Consider the following 23,447-nt stretch of genomic DNA (forward strand, 5'->3'; position numbering starts at 1 on the left):
CAAAGGACACGTTTCAGTCTGATGTCACACACAAACCTGTAGAAGAGCTATAAAAGAGCAAGACCACACACTGTTTTACACAAGCGTGTGTGTGTGTGTGTGTGTGTGTGTGTGTGTGTGTGTGTGGTGAGCCAATGAGCGGCTGCCACACCCAGTCTAAATCTGAACATGGTTGGACTTCTGGAAAACAACACACACTCCCTATGATTTTAATCTGTATGTGCGTGTGTGTGTGTGTGTGTGTGTGTGTCAAAGAAAGAGAGAAAGAGAGAGACACCAAGGTCAACCAATAATATCAATCAATCAATTCTTCTATGTATGAGAGGAAGACAGGAGGAAGGAGACAGAAAATGGAGGAAACAGGGCAGGAAAAAATCTGAAAAAAGGGGGTGAAGAGAAGGAAAGCAGATTGGAAGGATGGAAGGAGAGAGGGAGTGAGCAAGGAAAGAACAGGGAGGAGACAGGGAGAGAAAAATCAGGAGGAAGCTTTTGAGTGAGCAGAACTGAGCTTTAATCCACCGAGCACCTGAAAGTGGGTCACCTGAACAGAAGACATGGGGGGTTCTTATTCTCAGAGAGAGTAAAGAAGCAAAATACTGTATGAGGAGAGGAGACAAGGAGAGGAGAGCAGAGGGGAGGAGGAGGGGAGACGAGGAGAAGAGACAAAGATTGTGTGTGTGTGTGTGTGTGTGTGTTATTACATTGGGTTTCATCATCTGTATTAACAACCTCAGTTTTTTGCATTAAATCCAAATCTGATCATCCGTTAACAGAAGGAACAATTTGGATCAGCTGATGTCAAAATACACTTCTTGAAATCACAAACAGGTCTTCTTATAGATATCAACACTTCAAAATAGATGAGCTACATTCTGGACTTTTAGGGTAAAGCATGGACGTTGACAAAAACAGTGAGTTCTGACCGACTCATTTGATTGGACAAGAGGCATCATGATACTGATGTAGAGACCGACATCAATAGGACATGTCACGGTCCGTTCGCCAATCAGGCACAACATTATGACCACCTGCCTTTCAGAGCCGAACAGCTCCAACTCATCAAGGTCTGAAGGTGTGGTCCTTGACCCAGATGTGAACAGCAGGTCCTTTTACAGATAATATTAAGATAATAATAATAATAATAATTAATAATTAAGATAATGTAAGATTATATGGATCAGATTTGATTGTCCAGAACACAAATGTCCCACAGATGGAGGACTGGGGCACTGGGGATTTTTGAGTCCACAACACCTGAAGAAAAGGGGACCCAGGATCCTTACTTGTAACTGCGGTAACACCTACAGCTACAGTGTTTTTTATTAGTGTTGCTTGGCAACAGCCACTTCCTGTCCCAATGGCTGTAATCCGGATTGTTTAATCATGGTTTAAATAAATCCGGTTAATTTAAATTTATATTTTTGGTACTGTTAACCAATCAGTGATTGTAGAACTGAAAGCTTGTTTCACAACAACAGCACAAAGTCCGTCATGTGATATTCATCAATTATATGAAGTAACAACTAACTGTTAGCTCTGTGTGTGTGTATGTGTGCTGTTACCTTTACTTAAAATACTACAAGTACAAAACTTTTGCTGTTGAGGCTAATTCACACGCACACTCTGTCTGAGTCAGATTCTTTGTGTCAAACAGATTTAAAACTGAACACTTCATCAGTAGATCGCCCGTTTTTTTTTTTGTTTGTTTTTTTTACTTAAATGAGAAAATTCAAGCAAAAAGTTTCTTGAGTTTATTTCCTGTTTGTCTCTCTCCCTGTCACTCCCACTTCCTCCCTCTTTTCCTTCCCCTTTCTCTTTTTTCCCTTTTGCATCACCCCCCTTTCTCTCCAGCTCAAACCTGCCCCACATATTGGAGGAGAGATATAGTTGCATCACCACAGGCTGCACAAAAAAACTTATACACACTGCAGAAAACATGTGCACGCACACACACACACACACAGAGGTAGATTAATTATTATTCAGTTGCCAAGGAGATGATGGAAGAATGAGAAAATCTGTCAGCTCCCAAAAGAGAGTGAAGGCTCTTCACACTTCATCCTTTTTCTCTCAGTTCATATCCATTCAGTGTGCGTGTATGGGGTGGGGGGGGGGGTATATTATCTATTATGATATGTAATTGTTACCATGGTGAAAGAAGGCTTGAAAGGACAGACCTTTATTCTGATTTTTGTGCCTATCAGTCCAGATGGAATATTCAGAGATGGAAGGTGTCAATTCTTCCATCGATCACTTAGATAATTTATTAATTTTTTATTAATGCTATGAAATAATCACTTTTGTCTACAGGGAGATCTGTCTGTTAAGCTCCAAATAGCAGAAAGACAGAAAGTTAAATCAGCAAATTTTCGCTGGCAGCCATAAGTTAATGAGACTTAAATCAGTAGATTTTCAATGGAAACTCTGACGTGGTTATTTATTTTCAGACTGTAAATCAACATGTTTCTAATGGAAGTTTGAACTTGGCACCTCGACAGAATAAATTAAAGAACCTCTGGAGTGAGGCCAAGACTGTGTTAAATCATCAGAATTCCAGTAAACACTCTATATTTCAGTCAAAGATCTTTTATTTTGATAAATTTTTCAAATCAGTCGAATTTCAGTCGAATTTAAATGCAGTTTTGATTTGCGTTATTTTTTTTTAAATAAAGCAAGACAGAATCAGTAAAGTACTAAGTAAATCCAGACCACCTCAGTTCGTGAAATTTCACGAACTGAGCTGCAAAAATTCTTTTTAGCCTTAAAATGTTCAAAGACAGTGTTTGTGTGTGTGTGTGTGTGTGTGTGTGTGTGTGTGTGTGTTCATGCCTGCCTGAGGGGTTAAAACCATCATTTGATGGTCTCAGTATTGTCTAGTGTGTGTGTGTGTGTGTGTGTGTGTGTGTGTTTTTGGGTGAATGGGGAGGAACTAATAAGCTTAACTGCTTCCCCCCTGCCTGTTTCACCCTTCACTGCCCTTCCTCCTCCTCCTCCTCTTCCTCCCTCAGGGTCTAGTGGGTGACTGAACAATATTTAGTGTCTGTCTGAAGGAGCTAAATGGTTGGAATGACCATCTATCACACACACAGTGTCATCCTCTTTGTCTGACCCCTTGGTCAGAAAAAAAGAGAGGACACATTTGTTTTTTCAGTTTTGATTTGTGTTTAGTACTTTATTTTTCTGTTACTCGGATGCTGTCATCATGACAACAGAAGTATGATGATGTAAAACTGGGTTATGTGATCATGTGATCAGGTGAACTGAGACTGGGGAGAGTTGCAAGAACCCTTTGCTTACCTGTTGGTGATGATAAAGGAACAGCCATCGTTAAACTCACCAAAGAGCAAGAAATTGATAATTTTAGAAGGTAAATTTTTGGCCTTTTATTCCAACAGGACAAGTGGCAGAGAAGCCAACAAGAAGTAGACAGAGCAAGAAGAAAGACAGGCAGCAAAGGTCCCTCAGTCAGTCGTACCTCAGACGTGGAGTACACATGACATGCACACTAACCGCTTGGCCACCACAATTTATGTTATGGAATATGGCGTCTTTGTCTCTGTGAGCATGACAAGACATGCAGGATCAAACCAACTGACAAATAGTACAAAGATTAATCACAGCAGGACAAATTATGCAAACTCTGAATGACTGGCAATAAATATTTTTGAAAATATGACATGCTGACATTTGTTTTTTATTGTTTGTTCTGCTAAATTGGAAAAAATATTATGACTGAATATTTCTTAGAGACAAAGAAATAAAAACCTCCAGACTGATGAAAGTTGGATGGAAGTTCTGTTTGTGTTTTTGTGAAAAATGAACCATATTAAGTCTCATAAACAGAAACTTTCTAGTTTTTCTGGATCAGCTTAGGTCTCATTGTGTTGGTTAAAGTCCTTTTTGGCTCAAACGCCACAACTCAGTAACTCTGTTGTCAGATCTTCAGTTTCAAAGGAAACTTTAGGAAAACATAATTTTCAAATTTGTCCACATTAAGAGTTGAGTCTGTGAGGAGAGTCTGCAGGAGAGAGGCAACAGCAGCTGGAGGAAACCTGAGCCAAGACAGGCTGTGTGTGTGTGTGTTGTAGTGAAAGTGCAGGCTGGTGTTGAGTTTCAGGAGTTCCAGGCTGTAATGTGGGTGAATGAAAGAGAGAGGACAGATTGAATCAGGGCTGAATGAGGCTGCTAACAGACGTTGACAGATACTAATGTGTCTGACAGAACAAGAACTTCCTGCAGAAAAATACCAAGTTCAAATTCTTTACCAATGTAAAACTCAAAAAAAATTTAATGCATTCAGAGATCAAATGAAAACAAAGTTCTACACAGGAAATTAAATATCACAATTAAAAAGTTAACACCAGAGTGAAGATTCAAATGCCAATTTTCTGTTGTCCAGTATTTATCTCATCTGATCTTTTTTCTGTATAATTTTTTGATTTTTGAGACAAGAAGTGAACTTAGAGGACAACCACCTGCTGCCAGATCAGCAGATTTAAATGGAGGTTTTACAGGAAATGAGCTTCATACACAAATAACCTTTAATTCAACTAAATGAGCAGATTTTCAGTGCAATAATGAGAACCATCTTACAAGCTTCTTAGAGCAACAGCAGCAGAGAATCCCTGTGATGCCCCACTGACACTTTAACATTTAATTTCTGTGGACATTTGAACTGCAAACAATCATCAAATGTATCTGAATCAGAGGTGGATGTTAATTAGTGTGTTTGAGTGTGTAAGTGTCATTTAGTACTTAGCTGTGTGTGTGTGAGTGAGTAATTAGATCTATTATCATAGTTGTTGGTCATAAAGCAGTTATTGCTCTGTGTCGGGCTAGTATTTCCCATTTTAGCACACATATTCAGTATGATCAGTTCAGTAATGCAGTTCGTTTATCTGAGATGACCCCCCCCCCATGGACTGGAGAACGCACACACAGGCTTACATCAAACTGCTGAAATTCCGCTGTCATGCAATACCGCCAAGTATTTGTATGTGTGTGTTATCAGGTTTCCACCAATAGCCAACCAGCTAAAAAGAATGGACAGTGAAAATGAAAAGGTGTGATTAGTTTTCTTAAATGTAAAAACGTAATGTAAAAATGTAAAAATGTAAAAACTGCTGCACAAGTTCATTGAGTTGAATCTGATTCGATACTTTTCTAGTTCATTTTGAGTTCAGATATTTTTATTTTTCATATTTAATGACCATCTTTGTCTGAGTCACTTTCAGAACAAACTTTAGTCTTTGATTAACTGTAACAAGGTGAATTTGCTACCTCTTCTTTATTAATGAGTGAAATTACACAGCTGTGACTCGCAATTGCAACAATTTGAATAAATTCTCCTTGTTGTATAGTTTGTCCACCTGACAACACAACAACTCATCTTGTGACGCAAACTGTCTCAGAATTTACAGAAATGCTGATTTAAGAACTGAGCGTCACATCGTCACATTGTGCTGACATCTTTATCTTTAACAAAGTAAATGTGTGATATAAATATAAAGTCCCACTTTGAACCTGATTAAAAGAACACTAAGATTATAATAAATTAAACACCAGTGCAATACAGTATCAGCTTTCAGAAGGGAAGTTATATTGTTGGTAATGTAGGCACATTAACTTTCACTTCTTTTTGGCCCCTCCCACCTATGTTCTTCTGATCAATGATCTCTGACCCTGATTGATCATCATAGTGCTACTGATCATCAGACTGCAGGTCCTTAGACCGTCTATCAATATTTCAGCGGATTGATTTAAACCGCATCACGTCACAGTGATTGTTGATTATTTGAGTTTGTGTTTTAAACAAATGGCAGTGTGTGTGTTGTCCCAATTGTTCTCCAATTGGTTCCTGTTTCTGTATGTGTGGCTGCATTGTCACAACAACATGGACTGGTTGTTCAACACCCAAATTTATTTAAGCAAATCAGAACTTCATCTGAAAAAACTTGAACTATTTCTGCCTCCAATTCATGTTTGACTTTTAGTGACCATCTATTTTATAAATATCTTTAAAAGTTAACAAAAACAAATAATTTTTTTTTTTTTTTAAATTAATAAAACCACATAAAACATCTGAGCTTCTGATGAGAACTGAAGCAAACAACGCACCGATTGTAGCAGGGGGAAGTCAAAGGTCAGGGGTCAGAGGGAAAGAGTGTATGTTCGGAACAAAACAGGCACTGACAGTATGAAAAGCAGACAGAGGTCAAAGGTCAGGGGTCAGAGGTCATTTGCCCCATCACACTCTCATTGTCTTCTGTTGGACCGAAATCAAGAAGAATAAACGTCTCAGTCAGTAAAAAACAGTAATTAATAAAAATCATGATCAGATAATAGGAGCTTCTGTTAACTTCTATCTGATCCTTGGTCTGAAGAAGGAAGAAAATAGATATGATGATAGAAATGAGAAAATATGCAAAAAGACCAACTGATAGAGAGGCTGAGAACGGAGAGAAAGAAAAAACAAGAAAAGAAACCGAAGTGGAGCGACGGATGAAAGATGAGTGAAGATCTGAGTCCTCTCAGCGTGTTAATTAGCTGTCTGCTCGTTAAGCAGCCGAGCTTAATTAGAGCTGACACACTCACCCACACAGACACACACGCACAAACACACACAGGCAGCAGGTCTGACTCACAACAGTTACACAATCCTGTTTCATGGAAACACACTCAGCTCCAGCAGCAGCAGCAGCAGAACTAAGGAGGGGATGTTAAAGTAGGACACTGCAGCAGATACCAAACTCAACATACACTTACACTCACAGACACACACTTACACATACACAACTTGCTGATACAAATGTGAGCTGTAAAAATTTATTTTCTGTTTTAATCCACAATTTAACAAACCAGTTGATCGAACTTTTAAACCTCCAACACACAAAGTGTTGGCTTCCATCTGGTGTGTGTTGTTGGGCAAAAACACAACATGGATAAATTTCAAATGAGATTCAGTATCCAGTCAGTGTTGGAGTTATTTTTCTTTTGATCGAGCAAGGCTAGTAGTTTTCTTCAGCTGCCAATCTTTATTCTAAGCTACACTAAACCTGTCAGTCCTGAAATCGCAGAAATTTAAATTGAGTTGTTGTCAAGTTGTTGCCTGATGATGATTCTACAACAAAGACACACACTCAAATCTTCGGATCAGATTAAAAACTATGCAATGTTTGAGGACATTCATGGTCTGATCTTTGGTGACCTCTGACCTCTGATGTATGATCTTCAGCCAATGACCCATCTTGTTTCAGATACGTGTGGATGGGACCCTGCCACCAGCCCAGAATGCTTTGCTGTATGAGACGGTGACTGTGGTAGAAGGGAAGCCAATCCTGAGAGACATGGTGTTCAGTCCAGACCACCAATACATCTACCTACTGAGTGACAGACAGGTAAGATAGAGAGACAGACAGAGAGAGAGGGTGTCATATAACTAACCCTAACTATGAATGTTTGTGTATGCAGTGAAGATAAGATAACCTGAGAAGTGTTTTCATTTTCATCAGGTAAATCCTTCATTTGAATTGTTATATATCAGCTGCTGTTCAGAAGTTCTGTCTTTCAGTAGAAGATTAATTTGAATAATTTAAACTGACAATAAAGAATAAACAACAAAGGAGAGAAATCTCAGAAAAAGTAGCTTTTAAAAGACAGATCCAGCAGTACATGAAACAAAGACCTGGTCTGAGAGACAGAGCAGATCTATATATGTGTCTGAATGAAACAGACAGACTGTCTGCCTGCTGAAGACACACGCAGAATGGTGAGTCACAGTGACTAACTGTCTACAAAACCAAGACAAACGTGTAACATGCAGGCTCCAGGTTGTGTTACTGTCAGTGGTACAACACCTACTGTAACTACAACTAAACAGAGATAACACAGACAAATAGATGTTGTGGAAATGAATGTAGTGGTCTTGTGAACTCCCCTGGTCCACCTGATTGACTTCCTGTTGTGTGTCCCCACAGGTGACCAGACTTCCTGTTGAGAGCTGTGGTCAGTACACCAGCTGCTCCGACTGTCTGGGCTCTGGAGACCCTCACTGTGGGTGGTGTGTCCTCTTCAACAAGTGAGTTCAGATCAGGCTCATCTCACCGACAGCTCCAGGGTACATGTTTTGTCAACATGAGAAAAATGTTCATGCATTCCTCCATCTTCTCCTCTGATCCATCCTCTCCATCTTCTGGGTCACGGAGGGTTCTGGAGGATGGTGTCACCCTGGACAGGTTTGGTCTCCAGACAGAGAGCCAACAACCGCTCAGACCTATGGACAGTTTAGAGTCACCAATGAACCCATACAGGATGTCTTTGGAGACTCCGCACATATTTCTATTGACTTATAAAATATATGGTGTGATAAATTAAAAGAAAACATCACAAAAACATTTAAAGATTTTAAATAAATAATATATAATATATAATAAATAATATAATAAATAATAATGCAAATCAACATTTTGTCAAACAAAAAATTGACAGATAACTTAACGGTGAAGAATTAAACAAATGCCGTTATTAGATGAATTGATTGTCATGATTAAAAATATAAAATATAAAGTGTATTAAATCTAGAATAGTGTAGTTAACAGGTACATTGAGAAGTTAATAACTAAATATCATGAAATAGAAAAAATTGGGAATAATGTAATTTTATATCAAATCATTCTAAATATCTAAATGAAGAAATGAAAGTGGTAAAATATTTCCTCATATTAGTGTAATCACAGAAAGAATGAATGCAGAGGAAAAGTAATTGAGCCAGAATAAATACATAATGTGTTTTATTGAAATTTAAGCAAACAGAATAATATTTTAATAATATGAATAAAAAATATTAAACAAACTGATAACTCTAATTAAGTAGATAATCTGAAAATAATGAAGCAATAAACCTTAGACAACAAATTTGAAGTAAATGAAAATAAAAGGGCCAAATGATCATAGAAATGAATTCACAGATAAATAAAACTGGTGTTTGTTTACAGTTGGTTGACCTGTGACCTTTGACCCCCAGGTGCTCCACACAGGAGGCCTGTGACAAATGGGAGGAGCCTCAACACTTCAACAACCAACTGGACCAATGTGTTGTCATCTCTGTCACCCCTAGCAACATGTCAGTCACCTCCCCGGCAACGCAGGTTTGACACACACACACACACATACACGTCATTTGTGTATTTTCAAAGTGTGCTAAAGGTTGACTCCCCCACCCCCAGCTGACCATCTGGGTGCAGAACGTTCCCGCTCTGTCTGGAGGCGTGTCCTGTGTCTTTGAGGACTTGACGGAAAGTCCAGGGGACGTTCTGGACAAGGGACGGGTGATGTGTCTGTCCCCATCACTGAGAGACCTGCCAACACACATACACTATGGTAAGACGCACACACACACACACACACACACAGTGATTACTAATATTATTGATAATGGGATTATTGATGATGGATTATTGGTTTTAGGAGAGAAGCATGTGGTCCAGCTCAGTCTTCGCTCCACAGAGACGGGGCATCAGTTCATCTCCACCAGCTTCATCTTCTACAACTGCTCTGTGCTCAACTCGTAAGTCTGCCACCTCCTCAGCTTCACGGTCCCTCTCTGTGTCCTCTCATCTGTCTCCTTGTATCCTTGGCTCTTCTCTTCACTTGTGTTGTCTTCGCTCATCATTGCTCTCAAATATTATCAGTCCTTCATCTGCAACCTGTCAGAGCTGAGGAGTTCAAAGGTCACAGTCATCAGTGCTCCAAACACCCATCCATACAAAACATCAAATGAGTTCAAATGTTTAATCAACATCAAGAAAATTTGTTTCATTTTAAAATAAAACTCAGGAAAGTCTCCTCTCTCTCTGTCTCCTTGTGTGTCTCTCTACCCCCTCCCAGATGTACTTCCTGTGTCAGCAGTGTGTTTCCATGTCATTGGTGTAAATATCGTCACATCTGCACCAACAATCTGCAGGACTGTTCCTTCCAGGAGGGACGAGTCAGCAACATGGAGGTATACACACACACACACACACACACACACACACACACACACAGGTGATGCATCAAGCTGAGACAACAATAAAGTAAAGAGTGTGTGACCTAACAAGCCGAGTCAACTCGGTAAAGGGTTGTTTGAATGTCTCATTGATGTGATTGGTGCTCAGTGAAATAGCAATTATAGCAATTAGCATTCATTAGCGGGTATTTCGGAGGAAGAGAGCCAAAGACGGAAAGAAATAAAAAGAGACAAAGAAGAAATTGTGAATTGTGCAATGAACAATCAGGTTAGGGTTTGTCTTTTCAAATGAAAAGTCTTAAAAATGATGTATTGAAAACACGCAGAGAGAAACACACACACAGACCAACACGCAAGCTCCACAGGTGAGTGTTGTGTCTTTTTGTAATGTTTTGGTTCAATCAAATCAAATTTATTTGTATAGCACCAAATCATAACAAAGTTACATCAAGGCACTTTACATATAGAGCAGGTCTGGACCAAACTCTTTATAAATTTATTTAAAGAGACCCAACAGATCCCCGATGAGCAAGCACTTGGCGACAGTGGCAAAGAAAAACTTCCTTTAAGAGGCAGAAACCTCAAGCAGAACCAGGCTGAGGGGGGGCGGCCATCTGCCTCGACCGGTTGGGTTGAGAGTGGGAGAGAGAGAGATGCTCAATCCTTCCCTCAGTAGCCAAGGCTCTGTGAATAGATGGACTTTAACTTTTTAACTATAAGCTCTGTCATACAAAAAAGTTTTAAGCCTGATCTTGAAAATTGCTAAAGAGTCAGCGTTCTGAATCAACTGAAGGCCTTTTAGAGATTTGTTTGGACATCCAGATAGTAATGAGTTACAGTAGTCCAGCCTAGAAGTTACAAATGCATGGACTAGTTTTTCTGCATCATCCTGAGAAAGGATGTTTCTCAGGTGGAAGAAAGCTGCCCGACTAAAATGTTTTATGTGAGGGACAAAGGACATGTCCTGGTCAAAATTTACTCCAAGGTTTCTTACAGTGGAGCTGGAAGTGATGCCGTCCAGACTGATGAGATGATTAGATAGCGTTTCTCTGAGGTGCTTAGGACCGAGTACAATAACTTCAGTTTTGTCAGAATTAAGGAGTAAAAATTATGGGTCATCCAGACTTTTATGTGTTCAAGAAATGTCTGCAGTCTGACTATCTCACTGACTTAATTTGGCTTCATTGATAAGTACAGCTGCGTGTCATCTGCGTAACAGTGGAAGTTGATGCTGTGTTTCCTGATAACATTGCCAAGAAGAAGAAGATAAAGCGTAAAGAGGATTGGTCCAAGTACCGAACCCAGCGAGACTCCATGACTGACTACAGTACATGAGGAGGAGCTGTTGTTAACATGAACAAACTGATGTCTATCTGATAAGTAGGATTTGAACCACCTTAGTGCAGTTCCTTTAATTCCAGTTTCATGTTCCAGTCTCTGTCGTAAAATATTATGATCTATGGTGTCGAATGCAGCACTAAGATCTAGAAGGAGAAGTATGGAGGCTGATCCATCTTCTGAGGCCATTAGAATGTCATTGGAGACTTTAACCAGCGCTGTTTCTGTGCTATGATGGGCTCTAAATCCTGACTGAAACTCTTCAAACAAACTGTTCCCATCCAGATGCTCGTGTAGCTGTTTTGCTACAGCTTTCTCAACGACTTTAGAAATAAATGGAAGGTTCGATATGGGTCTATAGTTTGCCAAAACATCTGGATCAAGATTAGGCTTTTTAAGCTGGGGTTTGATGACCGCAGTCTTAAGTGCCTGAGGTACATAACCCAGAAATAAAGTCAGATTAACCAAATCTAGAATGAACGGCTCAATTACATAAAAGATCTCTTTAAAGAGGCTAGTAGGTACTGGTACTAATAGACATGTTGACGGTCTGGATGATGAAACTACAGAAGCTAGCTCTGAGAGATTTAGAGGTGAGAATGATTCCAGATGTAAAAGTGGCGAACCAGCCAACCAGTTGTAGTCACAAGGGGATCTACCCCACTGCAGCTGGATGTTTTATTTTGAAAAAGTCGCACAGCAACCGCCCCCTCTCCATTTCTCTGCAGGGTTGTCCTCAGATCCTCCCCACCTCGGACATCTTGGTCCCGGCTGGGATGATTCGTCCAATCACTTTGCGAGCTCGTAACCTCCCGCAACCTCAGTCGGGTCAGAAGAACTACGAGTGTGTGTTCAACATCCAGGGCAAAATTCAACGAATCCCGGCCGTGCGTTTCAACTCCTCCTGTATTCAGTGTCAGAACACCTCGGTAAGACTACACTACCCAGCATGCACTGTTGCTAACACATCAGTCTTTCTGTAGCGTTTGTATGTGTGTAGTGAAATGTTGTGTTTAGTATTTTGTGAATGGAATTTGTGTCCCACATGCACACACAAACACATAAATGAAATCAAATTTATTTATAAATTTCTTTCTAAAGCTACAAACAGACTCTTCACACAGACCACAGTTATTACATACAGATGGACAGTGTGAGTCTGTCTGCATTTAATTAAGTTATTATTCCCCAAGCAAATTGGGCATTTAGTACAACACACACACACAGGCCTCTGTTTGGTTTTCAGTGTCAGTGTTTGGCTTCACATGCAGCAGCATTTAATGAAGACGATTTGGGCCTGAGTATCAGGACCAGATTCAGCTGTCAGATCCTGTCCATGTGGGTCTGACCATAACATTTTTACTAAGCATAAAACCTGGAAACACGAGGCCTCAGGACCACCGTAGCGTTCACCTCAGAGCTCAGGACACACACACAGACTCACACCTCTGAGCCCATAGCTACTGGCTTAGTGGTGGATGGAGAGACAGAGAGAGACAAAGAGAGAATGCTTTCATCATTCAACATCAAATAATTCAATAAAATAAGAAATTTCTCCCTGTCCCCAATCACATGATCAGATTGAACTCTTGACCACAATTATAGCGCTTTTGATCTCTGAACACGAATTGAGGAAAGACTCCAGGACTGGTCTTGACTGGACAGGACTGATCTCAAGAGTGCGTGTGTGTGTTTGTTTGAGTCTACTCTACTAGTCTCGGCAGTCTATCATCTACCTATTTAAAGGAGAATCTGACTCCTTCGAGGACAGTAATGTACACATCTCTATGTTAAACTGGAGAAACCATCAACAGAGCAGGAGGTGTGCAATGTCTCTCACATCAACGCCGTCCTTTCAGCTTTACCCAGGAGACCCAAAAGCTGATCCTCCACCAACAGTCTTCCATGAATGGCTCCAACTCTCGGTGGAAACTGATACCACCAACAAGGTGTTCTCAAGCACTGGAGCTGTAACGAGCTGGTGACATCAATAACATGAATAGAACTCCTCTGAGAACACTTGAGTTTCATCAGCAGCCAGTCAGACGAGCCTAACTGAGGGTACGAACTGAGGCAGCGTCTGGGATGAGAGGCGAAATGTCTCTACAGATATAGAACCAAGTCTTTTCTTTGGTCAACCATGACCTGGATGAATGAGAACCTTCACAGACAGATGTTCCCATAGTAACACTGGTTGTCACGGTAGTAATGCTGACCTGTTGACCTGTAGCGTGTGGTTAGGGTTAGGTTTGTGGTCATGTTGCTGTAGCAACACTTCTTGGTATCCAACCATGTAACGTCCTTCCATTGTAACGTCCCCCTGTGTCCGTGCAGTATTGGTACGATGGGGACGAGGCTGGAGACCTGCCTGTGGACTTCTCCATTGTCTGGGATGGAGACTTCTTCATCGACAAGCCTGTGTCCATGAAAGGTAAAGACCTGCTCTTCATCTTCATCATCACAGATGGAGTGGTGCTACGCAGGTGGGGGCGGACACAAAACCACCCTGGCTACACAACAGAAACTACAGAATCTCATTACATCACACACAGGGGCGTGGCTTTGTTTTCATCAATCCACTGGATTTTTCCATGGAAACACATTGAGATTAATTCATCATGAAAATGATGGTCAGCTAAACTTAAAATATCATGAGTAGATAGAGTAGCTGAGTAGCTGAGTACATAGAGTAGCTGAATGTCTTTGTGTTGTATTTTGTGCTGTTTTGTGGTGATCTTTGTTTATCTGCTGATAATGTAGCTACAAACAGAAGAATCTGGATCAATAGATCAATGAAGCTGATGTGCATTGTTGTTTGTGTGTTGTTGTGCGTCAGCACTGCTGTATAAATGCGAGGCTCAGCGCTCCAGCTGCGGTCAGTGCCTCAAAGCTCCGGCGGCGTTCGAGTGTGGCTGGTGCACAGAAACCAGGAAGTGCCTCCTTCAGCAGCACTGCCCCACCCCTGAGCAGAACTGGATGCATCACGGTCGGCAAAACCTGCGCTGCAGCCACCCCCGCATCTCCAAGGTAACACCAAATCTGCACAGGTGAGCAGCCCCATCCAGTCAGCTGACACTGACGCTCTGCCCCCCCGACAGATCGACCCTCTGACCGGGCCTCGGGAGGGGGGGACACGGGTCACCATCGAGGGGGAGAACCTCGGCCTACAGGTGAAGGAGATTGCTCATGTCCAGGTGGCTGGCGTCCGCTGTAACCCTGCCCCCTCGCAATACATCAGCGCTGAGAGGTAAGTGTGCGTCTGTGTGTGTCTCTGTGTCAGTGTTTGTAGGGGCTCTGAAACTCGTGTGTCTGTGTGTAGGATAGTGTGCGACATGGCAGAGGCCCTCCTCCCTCACTCTCCGGGTGGTCCGGTGGAACTGTGTATTGGAGTCTGCAGCGCTGAGTATCGAACTCTGTCCACTCAGACGTACTCCTTCGTGGTGAGTTTGAAAATCAGTGAGCTGCTTCCTTTTAGCATCGGTTATAGTCCGTCACAACATCCCTTCTTCTCCTTGCTCCTCAGAGCCCCAGTTTCAGTCGTGTTCGTCCAGAGAGGGGTCCAGTCTCAGGGGGAACCAGACTGACGGTGACGGGTCGCCATCTGGACGCCGGCAGCACTGTCACTGTTTATATTGACAAGGAGGAGTGTCTGTTTGTCAAGTCAGTTTGGATGCACTCACACCAATCAATCAATCAATCAACTGGACCATGAACAATAAAGAATGACACGTGACATGTCCCCCCCTGCCCCCTTGCAGGAGGACCAATCGGGAAATCATTTGCATAACTCCTGCCTCTGTGTCAGGCTCTGGCCCCGCCCCCATCCGTCTGATGATTGACAGGGCTGAAGTGACGAGCTCAGAGACCAAGTACATCTACACAGAGGACCCGACCATCACCAGCATCGAGCCAAACTGGACCATCCTCAAGTACGTGGACCTGGACCCCCCAGATCTGCTGAGCAATCAATCACTACTAATTATTTATCTGCAATCTGTGTGTGTGTGTGTGTGTGTGTGTGTGTGTGTGTGTGCGCGCGCAGTGGCAGCACAGTGATAACGGTCACGGGAACCAACCTGTTGACCATCCAGGAGCCGAAGGTCCGAGCCAAGTACGGAGGTGTAGAGACCAACAACGTAAGAACTTGAGCACAAACAACTTTTACCAGACAACAACAACAACACAAAGTGTAACCTGACACATTGGTTTGGGTTCTTGGGTCTGTGGTTTGAGTCTGGAGTCTGAGTCCTCACTCTGATCCTGATCCCAATCTTGGTGTAGGAGGAGCGGTTCACAATTGGTACAAAAGAAACTGTGTTGTTGACTTCAGGAAGAATCAGACCCATTAGTCCACTGTGGGGGGGTCCATTTTCCTGGAGGTGCTCATAACAGATCAGCTCTACTGGTCCCAAAAAGCTCTGACTAGTTAAGAGAGCCAGCAGCCGACAGCATCGTCCTCCAGGCTGTAAATTACTGAACTAAAGTCCCTTCTAATGCAAACTGCACTTTTATTTTTACTTTATTTAATTCTTTTTAGAGAACATTTGCAGTTCACTGCCGAATGGAAGTATTGAATCTGAATCATCTTATTCTGACCATGATCCTGATCTGGTTTTCTCTGCAGTTCTGCAGCGTGGTCAATGACAGCACCATGACGTGTCTGGCTCCTGGTCTGGTCTATGGTAAACCCAGTCCACCAGAGGGGGCGCTGCGTCCCGATGAGTTTGGCTTCATCTTCGACCAGGTGTGTTCGAGTCCCACAGCTTTGTCTTCTTCGGTTGAAAACACAGAATCTGGTCCAACACTTGTTCATGTTGTTCCTTGGTTCGGGTCCAGGTCTCCTCTCTACTGGTCCTGAACTCCACCCCGTTCACACATTACCCCAACCCGACCTTTGACCCCCTGGGGAACTCTGGGATCCTGGAGGTCAAACCGGGGTCACCCATCATCCTGAAGGTGAGAAACAGGAAGTTCAGAAGAAGAGACAGTGTCTGATGACATCACCCTGTGTGTCTGTCTCCCCCTTTGTGTCCAGGGCAAGAACCTTGTCCCTCCTGTCGCCGGTAACAACCGTCTGAACTACACGGTTCTGATTGGAGAGTCTCCCTGTTTACTGACTGTGTCAGAGAACCAGCTGCTCTGTGATTCGCCAGATCTCACTGGTGAACAACGAGTCATGGTGAGTGACAGCAACTTTAGCCCTGCCCCTTCTTACCTGTCTCTGATGCTGGAATGTGATTGTTTGACACAAGACAAAATGCATGAATGAAAGGAACACCACAAGGAGAAAAACAAAAAAACAAGAAAGAATAAAAGGAAGAGGATGAAGAGTCTGCATAAAGGGGAGTCATTCAATGCAGCTGCAGGGAGGCTTAGGGTAATTGGTCTGATATTCCACACACACACACTGTTGAAAGTATCATTTAAGAGATCTTTCCAACCAGACAAACTATTTATAAATGATAGATGGCGATGACATCACTTCCTGTCCTATTAGCGGATTTATGATCAATATTTAACCTGCAGACAGGAAATACTTCAAGAAAACCTCACACAACACAAACTATTAATAACATGAAGGGAGGGGTGTATGTGTGTGTGTGTGTGTGTGTATGTGTGTGTGTGTGTGTGTGTGTGTGTGTGTGTGTGAGTGTGAGTGAGAACTCTTTCACTTCATGGTCATCTTCATGATCGTACAGACTGTTTGTTGGTGTGTTTGTGTATTTGTTGTATTGATGTGATGACAGGACAGCCTAAATGAACAGCGTTGTGTTTGGGCAGCTCAGAAAAGTCTCAGTTTAACACTGATGTCTCTGCAGATCCTGGTCGGTGGTCTGGAGTACTCCCCAGGTACCCTCCACATCTACTCGGACAGTGCACTGACACTTCCTGCCATCATCGGTATCGGAGCGGGCGGCGGCGTCCTGCTCATTGCCATCATCGCAGTGCTGATTGCCTACAAGAGGAAGACTCGTGACGCAGATCGGACTCTGAAACGTCTCCAGCTGCAGATGGATAACCTCGAGAGCCGGGTGGCACTGGAGTGCAAAGAGGGTGTGTTCTGCGGGGGGGGGGGTTTATGTCCAGATACATAAAATAAGATAAAACAATCAGATATTTAGAGCATTAGAGGCTTTGGAGATGATTTTTCATCATTACTGCTCCAAAGAATGAGCAGAACTCCTGATCAGATAAAGATAGAAGCTTCAGATCAGCTCTAGAACGACCCAAACACATACGAGTCTTTATCCAGTCAGAGGGAGCATCAGCTAAGGTTGTGTTAAGAAATAGAAAGCTTCCAATCACCAGAATGCAGATGCAGACCAAATCTTAAGGTGAGTTCATTGGTGAGAGCAGTCAAAGCGAGTGAATCAGAGCAGGTCTTTCAAAGAAATGGAGCGAGAGGCAATGAGCTGTTGAGAAGCTTGGGCTGGTGATGGACAGGAAGATGGAGCGCTGACAGAGGGATGAGAAGCTCTGGTAGGATGTTAGGGCGGTGGAGGATCCTTGGAGTCCTGGAAAAGCAGGTGACTGGTCTCCACAGAGAGGAGAAGAGACGGGAATGAAGGAAGGGGGGGTTAGAGTAACCCTCTCAAAGTTTGTATGATTGGAGTCTGACAGAAAACCACTGGACAATAACAGACGACTGAGCCGGCCTTTTGTCATGCACTGATGCCGGTGGTTTGATTGTGCAGTCAGGAAGAGGTGTGTAATGACAGCCGGCATACAGAACAGTTACCCCTTACCCCGCCTCCAGCTCCAGACTTACAGAGTGATAAGGGGACATCAGCCACACCCACATGAGGAAAGGGAACAAAAGAAAGACTCATTCTGAAAGGTTGACTCTGAATATGTTTGGACACTTGGAGACATTTCTAAAAATCATTTTATGAGAGAAAATACAAAAAGAAGACTTAATGTGATTCTAAAATGGCTCAAATATGATATAGTTATGGTGAAATGGCTCAAAGTGGAACAAATGCTTTTTATTCAGAATCACTGAGCCATGTTGACACTTGAGGCTTCTTCCTTTACTTCCTGTCTGTCCCTCTGGATTACCCAGGGTTTGTCCCAGGTTCCATCCCAGTGTTTAACTAATCTTGTCTTGTCCCCAAAGCCTTCGCCGAGCTGCAGACAGACATTCAGGAACTGACCAATGACATGGACGGCGTTAAGATCCCCTTCCTTGAGTATCGAACCTACACCATGAGGGTCATGTTCCCAGGAATTGAAGAACACCCTGTCCTCAAAGAGCTCGATGTACGTACTGCACATAATTGTGTGTCCTCTTTTCATCTTTCGCCTGAAGGAGGCAGAGCTGCTGTCACTCTCCAACAGGAAGTTCGAACCATCAGTGAGATTCAGCCGAATCCGATGACAGATTTCATGTTTGATCCGAGTTCACGTTTACGGATAATTTTATTCAGGGAACTTAAAGTTGTTCAGTTTGAGAAAGGCTGGTTTAAAAAATAAAACAAAGTATGTGTTTGTGTGTGTTACAGTCACCCGCTAATGTGGAGAAAGCTTTGCGTCTCTTCAGTCAGCTGCTCAACAACAAGATGTTCCTGCTGACCTTCATCCATACTTTGGAGGGTCAGAGGTCGTTCTCTATGAGGGACCGGGGGAATGTGGCATCACTGCTGATGGCGGCTCTGCAGGTACCTGATAACTTGTCATTTCAATAAAGGGTTAAAAACTAGTCAATAACTGCAGTGTAGTTAAAAAAGTGTCCCAGTGTTGGCTCATGGGTTAGTTTTGTTGGTTCTCCATAAAGAGTTTTGTCTGGACCTGCTCTGAATGAAGGGCCTTGATGGAACTCTGTGGTGATTTGGAACTTTAGAAATGAATCTGAAAAACTTCCTTGAGAGGGGGGTCCAGATATGAAATGTGGGTGAATGTTCATCAGTAAAATCAGCATTTAGTAAAAACAGAGTTTTAGAAGACGATCACGATGAGGTAGATAATTCAATTTAACGAGAACTAATGAAGATGTTACAGCAGCAGCTGTTCAGCAGGAGGAGAGGTTGAAAAACTGCAGTGTTGAAAGGCTGTGGTCCAAAACCTGAAGATAAAGTCAAACTGGTCAGGAGTGGGAAACATCTTGAAACTGTCTGGAAGGTTTCAGGTCTGAAAAACCAGTTAATGGTTCAGATGGTGAGAATAAACTAGGAGACATTTAGAGGAAGAAGATTCCAGATACAGGACAGCTGCCAGCTGTAGATCAGAGCTGAGGACCTTTTTCTCTGATCGTCCCAATTTTATTTGTAAAACCAAGCGAGGGATAAAGCCGATTATCCCGGAGCTCCGACTCCGTCTGACTCTACAGAGCTGAACAGAACCTGGATCCTTCTGGTTCTCCTCTTTGAGCTGAATTTTGAGGTTCAGACTGAGTTTTATCTGATTTTAGGTTTTATTTCAGGCAGAATTCATCTACAGTACTGGACCAACTCCATGGAATGGGCTTTAAGGCACAAATTTAAGAGCCAGGTTAATAACAAGTTAAAAGGTTAATAACAGGGTAATAACAGGTTAATAACAGGTTACTGGTTGTTGAAGCTTTCAGCACTAGCAGGTCATCTGTCCCTGATTTTCTGTCATTGGTCATTGTCTGCACCCCCTCGTTTCTCTCTCTGTCTTTCTCCCTCCCTGTCGCTTCAGGGACGGATGGAATATGCGACTGTTGTTCTGAAACAGCTGCTGGCCGACCTGATAGAGAAGAACCTGGAAAACAGGAACCATCCCAAACTGCTGCTGAGGAGGTCAGTGATGGGCAGGGAAGTCAGTTCTGTGGGGGCTGGTGGTGAATACAACATTTTGGGCTGTGTCTCAGTGACCTTTGACCTCTGTGTTCAGGACAGAGTCTGTAGCTGAGAAGATGCTGACAAACTGGTTCACCTTCTTGTTGCACCGATTCCTCAAGGTGACACACACACACTTACACACATGAACATCCTGTTGTTTCCCTGGTTGACCTGTTAAATACTCCTCAACCGCCCCACAGGAGTGTGCCGGTGAGCCTCTCTTCATGTTGTATTGTGCCATAAAGCAGCAAATGGAAAAAGGACCAATCGACGCCATAACAGGAGAAGCTCGCTACTCTCTGAGTGAAGACAAACTGATCAGACAACAGATCGACTACAAACAACTGGTACACACACTGACACACACTGACACACACTGGCACACAAACATTCAGACATAAGGCCCTCTCTCTCTTTCTCTGCCCACTCCCCAGACTCTGATGTGTATCCCCCCGGAGGGCGAGGCGGGGACAGAGGTGCCGGTGAAGGTGTTAAACTGCGACACAGTGACTCAGGTCAAAGACAAACTGCTGGACGCCGTTTATAAAGGAATCCCGTTTTCACAGCGACTACAGGCCGACGACATGGACCTGGGTAACTGTGACATCACTAATGAGCCATCACATTATGTCCATTACCATGGATAATGGTCAGTAGGAGGGATGTACCTGGTTACCATGGATACCTGTTAGTGGGAGGGACATAGATATTAGGAAACAGGTCAGCATTCACTCTGAACTTTAATTGGTCTTCAGTTCACACTGACCTTCGACACTGTGTGTGTGTTTGTGTGTGTGTATTCAGAGTGGCGTCAGGGTCGACTGACCAGGATCATCCTGCAGGACGAAGATGTGACAACAAAGATAGAGAGCGACTGGAAGAGACTCAACACACTGGCACATTACCAAGTACACACACACACACACTTGTTAAGCATTACAATTTTATGAAGCCTTTGAGTTTTTTAACGGACTCCAACCGCCGACCTGGAGAACCTGGTCCCAGAATGAGTTCAGTTCATGTTTGCAAATAATCAATCATCTGATTGATTGATTGACTGTTTGCCTGTGTTGCTAGGTAACAGATGGCTCTCTGGTAGCGCTGGTCCAGAAACAGGTTTCCGCTTACAATATTGCCAACTCCTTCACCTTCACCAGATCTCTGAGCAGATATGGTACACACACACACAGATGCACACAGACGCACAGACACAAAGACACAAACGGACACGCACTCACTCCTTTTCTGTCTTCAGAGTCCTTGCTGCGAACGTCCAGTAGTCCTGACAGTCTCCGATCCAGAGCCCCGATGATCACCCCGGACCAGGAAACAGGTCAGTCCACATTCAGAATTCTACAGACTCCGAAAAACTTCATCCGTCCTCAGAGGAAGCCCTGAAAGTCAGAAATATTGGGCGTGTGTTTTTAGTTTGAAACTGTTTCAGAGAACTGAGTCTGAATGAGTCCAACAGAATCAGCTGATTCTGAATATGACATGAAAAACTGAAAAGACTGAATGACGCTGTGAAAGAGGTTCCAGGTTTTGGACAGTTTGGAGGACTGGATTCGGAACTGGACTCAGGACTATTTTAATTTACATCCAAAGTTCATTTTCCATCAAAGTCAGCTCTTAAAAAATACTATGTGTGTGCATTCAGGAACTAAATTGTGGCACCTGGTGAAGAATCATGAACACAGTGACCAGAGAGAAGGAGACCGAGGCAGCAAGATGGTTTCTGAGATCTACCTGACCAGACTGCTGGCTACCAAGGTAACACAATGACACACAAACACTGACATCAGTGTCAGTTGTTTTAGTTAATTTCAGTGATTACTTTTAAATATCCAATGTCCTCTCATGTCCTTCTCGTCCTCTCACCACCAGGGGACACTGCAGAAGTTCGTGGATGATCTGTTTGAGACAGTGTTTAGCACCGCCCACCGCGGCTCTGCGCTCCCATTGGCCATCAAGTACATGTTTGACTTCTTAGACGAGCAGGCGGACAAACGGCAGATCAGCGACCCGGACGTCCGACACACATGGAAGAGCAACTGGTGGGGAAACCAACCGCTAGGAAAGAGGATTGCCACTCAGTGACACACTTCAATTTAATCTGACATTTCCTGTGTGTATCTGTGTGTGTGTGTGCAGCCTTCCTCTGAGGTTCTGGGTCAACGTCATTAAAAATCCTCAGTTTGTTTTCGACATCCATAAGAGCAGCATCACTGATGCCTGCCTGTCAGTGGTTGCTCAGACTTTCATGGACTCCTGCTCTACGTCGGAACATCGACTCGGCAAAGACTCGCCGTCCAACAAGCTGCTCTATGCTAAAGACATCCCCAACTACAAGAGCTGGGTGGAGAGGTAGCTAACATGCTAACTAGCTCGTGTTTGTTTTGATACATCACGACTCAGACTTTTTCATTGATCGTATTTATTTGTTTGATTGTCTGGATCAAAAGTGTAAAACAACGCAACTTTGTGTGTCTGTGTGCATCTGTGTTTATCCTGCAGGTACTACAGGGACATTGCGAAGATGCCCAGCATCAGTGATCAGGACATGGACGCTTATCTGGTTGAGCAGTCCCGTCTCCATGGCAATGAGTTCAACACTCTGAGTGCACTCAGTGAACTCTACTTCTACATCAACAAGTACAAGGAAGAGGTGAGCTGGCCAGGGTGTCTCCTTCAAAGCAGGTTAGTCCAACAGTGTCTCTGGGTCCAGGTAAGGTTCACCTCTCCAACAGGACCTGGTTCCTGATCATGGATCCACAGACCACAACAGTCTGGACTCAGACATTTCAGGGATATTACAGATTTTCAGTGAAGTCTGAGCAGGAAGTAGAGCAAGTGACATCATTTCCTTTAAAGGCATATAACAATATAACTTCCTTTGTCCTGTGTCCTATGTCCCCCTGCCTTTAGATCCTGACAGCGTTGGACCGGGATGGTTATTGTCGCAAACACAAACTGAGGCACAAACTGGAGCAAGCCATCAACCTGATGTCTGGGAGCAGCTGAGAAGAGGGACGGCTGACGGACTGATGGATTGTTGGGGAAGAAGATGTGGGGGGCCGGGGGGGGGGGTGGGGGGGGTCATTTTGTTTTTCTGAACTGTTGAAACAGTCAGCTGATCTGCTCTTTGTTGGACTGGACTGATCACCACAGCTCCAGCCCTGAAGCAATCAATCCATCAGTAATTTATTTTTGAATTAGTTGATTGATTGATTTGAAGACTGACTAACTCGCTGGGACCCAACTACCTCCACTCAGTGGGTTCTGGGGCAGAAAATCAGTTTCCA

At 43.2% G+C, this 23,447-nt stretch overlaps 1 protein-coding gene across 2 annotated transcripts in view; it reads left to right on the forward strand.

The window, feature by feature from the left end:
• plxna3 (plexin A3) overlaps window positions 1–23,204 on the forward strand; it is a 53,500-nt gene extending 30,296 nt beyond the window's left edge. The window contains exons 7-38 of one of the 2 annotated variants that reach the window (XM_029506017.1): window positions 7,257–7,397; window positions 7,977–8,077; window positions 9,023–9,146; window positions 9,225–9,378; window positions 9,466–9,565; window positions 9,886–10,000; window positions 12,073–12,273; window positions 13,679–13,775; window positions 14,181–14,371; window positions 14,443–14,591; window positions 14,664–14,784; window positions 14,868–15,004; window positions 15,103–15,273; window positions 15,387–15,480; window positions 15,969–16,088; window positions 16,181–16,300; window positions 16,380–16,523; window positions 17,164–17,398; window positions 18,462–18,604; window positions 18,847–19,002; window positions 20,003–20,103; window positions 20,198–20,264; window positions 20,346–20,492; window positions 20,580–20,739; window positions 20,950–21,053; window positions 21,223–21,319; window positions 21,401–21,478; window positions 21,803–21,915; window positions 22,030–22,199; window positions 22,297–22,509; window positions 22,660–22,810; window positions 23,071–23,204. In XM_029506017.1, the coding sequence (XP_029361877.1) occupies window positions 7,257–7,397; window positions 7,977–8,077; window positions 9,023–9,146; window positions 9,225–9,378; window positions 9,466–9,565; window positions 9,886–10,000; window positions 12,073–12,273; window positions 13,679–13,775; window positions 14,181–14,371; window positions 14,443–14,591; window positions 14,664–14,784; window positions 14,868–15,004; window positions 15,103–15,273; window positions 15,387–15,480; window positions 15,969–16,088; window positions 16,181–16,300; window positions 16,380–16,523; window positions 17,164–17,398; window positions 18,462–18,604; window positions 18,847–19,002; window positions 20,003–20,103; window positions 20,198–20,264; window positions 20,346–20,492; window positions 20,580–20,739; window positions 20,950–21,053; window positions 21,223–21,319; window positions 21,401–21,478; window positions 21,803–21,915; window positions 22,030–22,199; window positions 22,297–22,509; window positions 22,660–22,810; window positions 23,071–23,166 (4,311 nt within the window). In that variant the 3' untranslated portion in view covers window positions 23,167–23,204. Of the gene's footprint in view, window positions 1–7,256; window positions 7,398–7,976; window positions 8,078–9,022; window positions 9,147–9,224; window positions 9,566–9,885; window positions 10,001–12,072; window positions 12,274–13,678; window positions 13,776–14,180; window positions 14,372–14,442; window positions 14,592–14,663; window positions 14,785–14,867; window positions 15,005–15,102; window positions 15,274–15,386; window positions 15,481–15,968; window positions 16,089–16,180; window positions 16,301–16,379; window positions 16,524–17,163; window positions 17,399–18,461; window positions 18,605–18,846; window positions 19,003–20,002; window positions 20,104–20,197; window positions 20,265–20,345; window positions 20,493–20,579; window positions 20,740–20,949; window positions 21,054–21,222; window positions 21,320–21,400; window positions 21,479–21,802; window positions 21,916–22,029; window positions 22,200–22,296; window positions 22,510–22,659; window positions 22,811–23,070 lie in introns of both variants that reach the window. The other variant, XM_029506016.1, reaches the window with a different exon arrangement.
• Window positions 23,205–23,447: the final 243 nt, after the last annotated feature.

Source organism: Echeneis naucrates, chromosome 7 (assembly GCF_900963305.1).
Source record: "Echeneis naucrates chromosome 7, fEcheNa1.1, whole genome shotgun sequence".
Taxonomy (NCBI): Eukaryota; Metazoa; Chordata; class Actinopteri; order Carangiformes; family Echeneidae; genus Echeneis; species Echeneis naucrates.